The sequence below is a fragment of the Orbicella franksi genome, chromosome 12 (assembly GCF_964199315.1).
Source record: "Orbicella franksi chromosome 12, jaOrbFran1.1, whole genome shotgun sequence".
Lineage (NCBI taxonomy): Eukaryota > Metazoa > Cnidaria > Anthozoa > Scleractinia > Merulinidae > Orbicella > Orbicella franksi.
This window is the reverse complement of record NC_138156.1, coordinates 9,308,578-9,316,311: the sequence shown is the minus strand read 5'-3', so window position 1 is coordinate 9,316,311 and position 7,734 is coordinate 9,308,578. Positions and strand designations below refer to the sequence as shown.

At 40.7% G+C, this 7,734-nt stretch overlaps 1 protein-coding gene across 1 annotated transcript; it reads left to right on the top strand.

Annotated features, from left to right (window-relative positions):
• The first annotated feature begins 1,461 nt into the window (after nt 1–1,461).
• On the top strand, nt 1,462–3,210 carry LOC145463448 (BTB/POZ domain-containing protein 6-A-like). The gene has a single exon (XM_081447202.1). The coding sequence runs from the start codon at nt 1,472–1,474 to the stop codon at nt 2,804–2,806; it is 1,335 nt and encodes a 444-aa protein (XP_081303328.1). The 5' UTR covers nt 1,462–1,471; the 3' UTR covers nt 2,807–3,210.
• The last annotated feature ends 4,524 nt before the right edge of the window (nt 3,211–7,734 follow it).

The window sequence follows — 7,734 nt, the reverse complement described above, 5'->3', positions numbered from 1 at the left end:
GGCCATCCTCTGCAGAGAGTAGCTATTGACATTGTTGGTCCTACACCAAGGTCTAGCTCGGGCCATGAGTGGTTGCTTGTGGTCTCAGACCACTTTACAAAATTCGCCCAAGCGTTCCCGGTGAGAAATACGTCAGCAGTCACGCTTGCAAAGAAGGTGATGGATGAGTACATTTGCCGATTTGGATGTTTTGAGAACTTACACTCTGATCAGGGTGCTAATGTCGACGGAGCAGTCTTCCGAGGACTGTGTGACTTGATCGAGGCAGCTAAGACACGGACAACACCGTACCACCCCCAAGGAGATGGCCAGGTGAAGAGGCTGAACAAGTCCCTCGTAAAGATCTTGTCTAAGCTAATATCCGATCATCGCCGCGATTGGGCAGACTGTGTTCCAAAGGCCTTGTTGGCCTATAATACCAGCGTCCATGAGTCGACGGGATTCAACCCCTATCGCCTAATGTTTGGGAGAGAAGCCATCTTGCCTTTGGATGCTGCCCTTAAGTTAGAGACCTCGGCGTTTCCCGGGTCAGCGAAAACATATCCGGAGTATGTTGTTCAGCAGAAGCTTCAGGTGGAGGTAACAGAGCAGCTAGTGAGAGAAAACCTTAAGCGAGCACAGAAATCTCAGAAAGCCTATTATGACACCAAGTGCTATGGTCAGCGGTTCCATGCTGGAGACCGGGTGTGGTACAGAAACCGAACCAGGGTCAGGAGGAAGAAGTTCCTTAAGCCTTGGTGTGGCCCCTGGAAGGTCATAAAGGCCTTGTCTGATGTTACCTATCGTATTGAGGAGGAGAAAAGAAAGCCTGGAAGGCGTCGGCAAAGGAGAGTGGTCCACTTCAACTACTTGAAACCGTGTCATTCTCCCCCTCAGGAGACTCTTTCTCCTTCATCGCAAGAGCTCAGTGGCCAGGTGCGGAGAACGCCAGTAAACTCTGGCGAGGTTGAGTTGGAATGGTTGGAAATTCCTGTTTCTCCAGTCACCGAATGCCAGCCGGATGCTCGCGAGGATACTAGTGTGCTGATTCCTGCTTCTCAAAATGCTGATGTCCCAGATTCTCCAGTCGCCGAAATTCCACATCAGCCCGAGACTCCTGTGGAGAGTAGCTCACCAGTTGCTGATCCGAGTCAAAGACCGAGGCGTGAAAGGAGAGAGCCACCTTGGCTTAGAGACTATGTTAGAACAGTTGTGTCCTAGCCAGTCTAGCCCATGGACTTTGTTAGAACTTTTACCCGTTAAAGTTACTGAGTTCAAAGGAACTGTTCCTGCTCTTAAGTGGCGGGGGATAGTGTAGCGTGGGGCCTGAGCCCTAATGACTCGCCGCGCTTGCGCCGTGTGTGCGTGTGTGTGAACGAAGCGTGTGTACTTCGGTGTTGTGTTGTGAAGGCAAACAGTTTTCCTTTTCGTTCACGTTACACTTTGAGAAAGATCGAGAGCTGAAAATCGCACCATTTTTACCCAGAGAGCCATGTCTATCCTCGCAAAGAAAAGCTGGCAAACAGTAAGACCGACTATCAGAGAAAGAAGCAAGTTTATGTTCAACAATGAGCTCTTCAGTGATGTGAAGTTTGTTGCCCGAGGACCCGAAAGTGAAAGTAAACAAGTGATTCCTGCTCACAAGTTTGTGTTGTCGATTAGCAGTCCTGTGTTTGAAGCCATGTTTTACGGTGAGCTGGCCGAGACTAGAGGTTCTATTGAACTGCCTGACTGTGACTGCGACAGTCTGTTGGGGTTTTTTTGTTACATGTACAGCGATGAAGTGAACTTGAGCGGAAGTAATGTGATGGGAGTATTGTATTTGGCGAAGAAATACATGGTGCCTTCACTGGCCGATAAATGTTCGGAATATCTGCAGGATAACTTAGATCCATCGAATGTCTTCGGTATCCTGCCACAAGCACAGAAATATGAAGAGAAAAGCCTGGTCGATCAATGTTGGAAAGTGATCGATGAACAGACAGAAGAGGCTGTGAAATCTGATGGGTTTGTGACAATTGAAAGAGACTTACTTGAATCAGTGGTCGAGCGTGACACTTTGACTATTCAAGAGATAGAGTTGTTCAAAGCAGTGAATTTGTGGGCGACAAAGAGATGTGAACAACAAGGCTTAGCAACAGATGGAAGTGAAAAGAGAAAAATTCTCGGAGAACGGATTGTAAAAGGAATACGTTTTCCGATTATGAAGCAACATGAATTTGCCGATGTTGTTCTTGACTGTAAGATACTAACACCTGACGAAGCTTTCAGAGTTTTTAAGTTTTTTAATTCAGTTTTAAGAAGTCCAGTGGGATTTCCTGAGGAGGACAGGACTGGTTTACGGGAACTGTTTCAGCGTTGTTGCAGATTTCGGTCGGTTAAATACGGTGACTTAGGTTATCCTTATTTACCAGCTAAAAAAGACTGTCTTTTTCTTAAAGTTAGTAAAGACGTTCGCCTCCATGGCTTAACCCTATGCGGTAGCAAAAATAATAAATATTCTGTTACTCTGCGCATCAATGATTATAGCAAAAATGAATATGTCGTTTCCAAAACAGGAACTTTTTCTTCGGAGCTCATCAAGGCAGAACGAGTTTCCTATTGCGGCGTTTACATTTTCTTAGAACCTGCTGTTATCATTAGGAAAAGTTGTTTCTACCGTTTCGAAGCTTCCATCTCCGGTGCTAATTCTTGTTTTGTTCAAGATGGTAGAGAGTCTGTGTCGTGCTCAGGGGTCACCTTTAGGTTTGAGAACAGTTCTGAGAGTACCAATGGGACTAAAGTTGGACTAGGGCAATTTCCAGAGTTTCTTTTTACTTTAACATAAATGGTTCTTAAATGCGCTATGAACCTGGGATTTTGATTAGCATTCAGGTTTTAATTACATTGCCCAGTTCTTGTGAAGTCATGTAAATCTAAAGAATGGGCCAAGTTGGGTGACAGTTTTCCATGCTCAGTAATAATAAATTGGGGTGTTTGTGTTGTATGAAATAAAAAATGAAATATAATAGACAAAAGGACAGCAGTGACAGATTGCAATCCCTCTTATAATGATTTTAGAATATTGCAAGTTTATACTTCTTTGATTATTTTCATAAGATTTATTAAGTAATTTCCATAATAGTAATAGTAATAATATGAAATATATTTCTCATTTTTTTGATTATTAAATTCAAATTAAATGATATTATAACTCTGTAAGTTACAGTTGACCACAATTCTAATTATGTATCTATAAAATCAAGCATTGTGTTGCTTTTCTATAGACTCCCTCATCACCTATATTTTAAGAATCAGTTTAGATGTGAGCATATGTATTATATATATATATATATATATATATATATATATATATATATATGGTAGTGTTTTGTAAACACTGGCCTAATTATGCAGATATCATCAATTGTTTCCTTTCTTCATCATCTGTGTAATTGAACTGAGTAAATGAATAACTTAAAAAGCTATTTTCATTACATCATTAGTTTCTAACCTATTTTATAGCTTTCCATGATGATTCTTTGAACTATTTAGCGGTTTCTCAGATTGTTTAGTCACACCTAGGTACAGGTAACAAGACGGTTCCCTCACCTTACACTATTTCAAACTCATTTGTCTCCTGGATTAAAAAGCTTTGATCTACAGTTGTTGACAGCCTAACATTTCAATTCCCAACTTTTGGAGTTCCTCCAATCAAGATATAATGGTGGCCTTTTAACAAAGTGTTCCCCATAAGAAGCCACAGAGGTTGACAAAGAGATGGTCTTAACTTGTTACAAACGTGATGTGTTTAAGCAATTTGCCCATTGTAAACAGAGGTTTGCTCTGCATATGAGTGGTTTCAAGATTGCTCTTGTGACGCAAAGAGAGTAAATCGACTTTTACTGAAAACTTAAAAAACCCTTACCTTGTACGTCCGAGAGTTAAAATATGATAATACTGTACGTAGCAGTATACAATAATTTGCTTAGTACCCTTCTGATTAATAGCCCTTCCTTGTTAGCTGCTTTATCATATAATTTCCAAGTCACAAAGTGCAATTATTAAAGGTGGAAACTGGCTGCATGCCATCTTTTGAAAGCATGAGTTTTCTGTGTCAACCTGAGATGAACTGCCCATATGCGCTGAAATGTCCAAATTAACAAATGTTAAACGCCATATCGTGCACTATTGAGTTATGGATGCACGCGGGAGGTTGCTAAGCACGAAAGAAGCATAAGAGCGCACGAGGCGATAGCCGAGTGCGACTCTAGCTTCTTGAGTGCTTCAGCAAACCTCCCAAGTGCATCCATAACTCAATAGTGCACGCTATGGCTCTTACCATTTGTTTTATAACATAAAATTGAGACATTGGAACAACAGAAGTCCTTTTATTGAGCTACATCACCAAAAAAATGTTCGTGTAGTCTTACATGACAAGAGAAAACAAGCGCGGGAAAATTCATTCATGAAACCGACTGCACACCAGTAACTCGATAAAGTGTCATCTTCAGACAACTGTGAAGACAGTTTCGCATTCCTGGCAGAAGGACGTCGGTCATTACTTTGGAAACAATATAATGTCTGTCAAAAGATTTGCTTTGTAAACATTAGCACACACGTCAGCAACGTACACCCATGGGCAAATAGTAGACGCTAAATTAACCAATCAGAGCGCGCGCTTTGCTTTAGTTATGTTATAAATCCTCTTTGAAAGCACGTACACTAACTAGTTATTATAAAACTACGCTGAGTGCGAGACGCGTGTTAACAATATCAGAGAAACTTCAGAGTTCCTTTGTTGTAATGATATTTGGGACCACTGATTTTCAACAACTTGAAGTATACCCACCAGTACATCTCAAATAATGAATCCTTCTTACTCTAGACACGGGGCAGTAAGGTTCGGCAATTAACAGTCTTTAATTGTAAGGGAGAATCAAGTCGAAAGGCCTTGGCTTTACTTCACCTCTTGTTGAACAATACACGGCCCAAGTGCTGATAACTGATTTTGCAATCTCCCTGTCCTCTCTTTGAGTAACGAAGAGCTCAGGCTTTTTTACAAGTAAGAAATATCTCACCTTACTTCGTCCTCCTGCCATATCCGACACCAGCTAGTCCTGAGTTTTACTGAAGTTACTACCTCCGCCTTACTTTTACTACCTTCTTCCTTTATTCCAAATGGTTTTCTGTCACTTTTGTTCGTGCTGCTCTCCAACAATACCTCATTCTGTCTTGCCCCAGCTATTAGCGTGACGCGTGACAGGTTAGTAGATGAGATACAAATTTATTAGGGACTTTCATACCGGGAAGCCTGGGTACTAGTCTCGCGGTTTGTAGGGACAACAACAAATATGGCGGCAGTGTGACAAGAAAGACTGGTGAGGTGGTTTTGTTGTTCAGCATTCTGTACCAACAATTTACGAACGCGAAGTCCTCAAGGGGAATCGACCAAGTTTTATCGTTTGCCCCGTGACCCTGAGGTTCAAGCTGCCTACACCAGGATTCTTCAAACGACGGGTATAACCTGGCATTCTGGCTATAGTTGTGCGGAACATTGGAGCCGTGGATATAGAGTGAACGCGAGTGCTGATTTTCCTGACATCCCTGCCCCAGCCTCTCAATTAGTGACACTGGAAAAAAGCTTAAACAGGCGAAAGCTCAACTGGAGAGAAAAGCAACAAAGCCTGCCAAACGAAAAGTAAGTAGTCTCGAAAGGAAACTTTTTCTGGCCAAGCAGTGTTGTGTCGTTTCTGGATCTAAAAAAAGAGAAGCTCCAACAGAAAGAGATCAGCCAACTGCTCAAAGGTCATGGAAGTTATCTAAACGACAGTTATCTACTCGTTTGGGTGCGTTCGAAGAAGATAAGCAGCTATTGACCAAGCAGCTGACTAATGCTCAAGACATAGTTAAAAAACTGAGGACTGAAAATCTCAGTTTAAAAATTAAATTGCGAAACATGGAACAAACCCAGCAAAATACTAATAAACAAAATGAGGAACTAAAGATTGCGGTAAAAAGGCTACAACAAGGGCAATTTAGCTACTCCAATCTCATTAAGAAGCCAGATACATTTAAGTACTTGTGTGGATTATCTGTTGAACAGTTCAAAATGATAAATTACTGAGTTTGGTTAATCTGTGCACCCTGCGTAACAGACGGTTACAGGATATGGCTGTTTTTATGTACAAGACAAAAAAAAACACAATTGTCCGAAATATATTGCAGACCTCCTCCATATGACAGACACCAAATATTCACCGAGAAACAAAGAGTTTGCCATGCAAAGATTTAACACGACTACATATGGCAAGCATTCCATCAGATACATTGGCCCAAAGTTATGGAGTCTAATACCCAAAAATATAAGACCTTCCTGCATTATCTGTATTTAGGCAGCCTATTAGAAAGCTTGATTTAAATTCCTTACTGGCTGATGCTCATTGTTCTGATTGTATTTTATGTCATACTTAATAGACACTTTAGTATTTTATAAAGTCTATTTTGTAAATAGTTCTAAGCCACACTCAACAATCATGCACAGGTAAATAATCTCATTAATTTCATACTCGTTTTATCAATCGTAAATAGTTTTATTAATTTTGATTTATTTATAGTGTCCCCATTTAGTGGTTATTTACTGCTATTTTAGTTTGACACTTAAAGTGCACCTAACCCCAAAAATTGTTTTTCGCTAAAACGAATCTACTTATTATTTGAAATAGTTCTGCGAAAAAATTTTTGAATTCCGTTAAATCCTCGATTTTCTGTGCCACGACGAAATCTCGAAAATAGCTCCAAAACACCGCCACCGAGTTTGAGGAGAATGGGTCCAGCGGCTCCTGTGACGTCTACCCAGGAAGGTTGGATATCTCATTTCCTCTCATTTCCTTCAGGATGGTGCAATACACATTCGAAAAGTGCGCAGAAACGCCTTCCAGAGGTGCTATCGGCTGTTGCAGCAATATTCCAGATTTAAAGAAAGATATACTGTACAATTTACTGACGATGATCGGCTAATGGTGCAATAAAGACGTAAACGATGGTTGATTTTGTCGAACCGAAACAAGCGAACTGAATCTGTGAGAACCATTGAAGAACTCTCACTGGAATTTGTTCCGCAGACTTTCGAACGCTATTTTCATAAATTTTCTGCGTAAAGCTAACCAGCAATTTGTAGAAATACTACCTACAACCTATATCTTCCAATCCCGCAATATTTATAACATAACCGGCAAAGTTGTGTGATCCGGTCATGATCAAGAAGCGTTATACTGATATGTAAATAGATCGCAACTGTACGCCGCTAACCAACACTTATTTCTCTTTCGATTTAGATAAAAGTCGAAGATTAATCCTCTAGAATTACATGATAACAAAATTGTTAGACTCACAGAGTTTTTCGAAGGTTTGGAAATCAGCAGTGCGACAAAGATTCTGTGCAATAGCGTCGAAAATATGACCGCGTAACATTATCTGCGGACCGCTTAGGGAACAAATCCTTTTCGCTTATCCGACTAATTTCACTGCAAACTTTGAGAACAATTTACATTGGTTATTTGGAGTTACGACTTAAAACGTGTGACAATGTGAAATCGGTAATTGTATGAAATGTTTCCTTCCGCCTTGCTTCCCGTAGCTTCAAAAGTACAGGTCCAAACAATACGATTTTCAATCGATCAAAGCCAATGTTTTGGAGTTCATCAAGTCTCGAAAACTGCAACACGTACGTCGCTCTTATAAACATGAAGCATTCAACTGAAAGTCAAACACAAA

What these genes read in the sequence shown, in the direction of transcription:
- LOC145463448 (XM_081447202.1), top strand. Translation starts at nt 1,472, where the DNA reads ATGTCTATCCTCGCAAAGAAAAGCTGGCAAACAGTAAGACCGACTATC.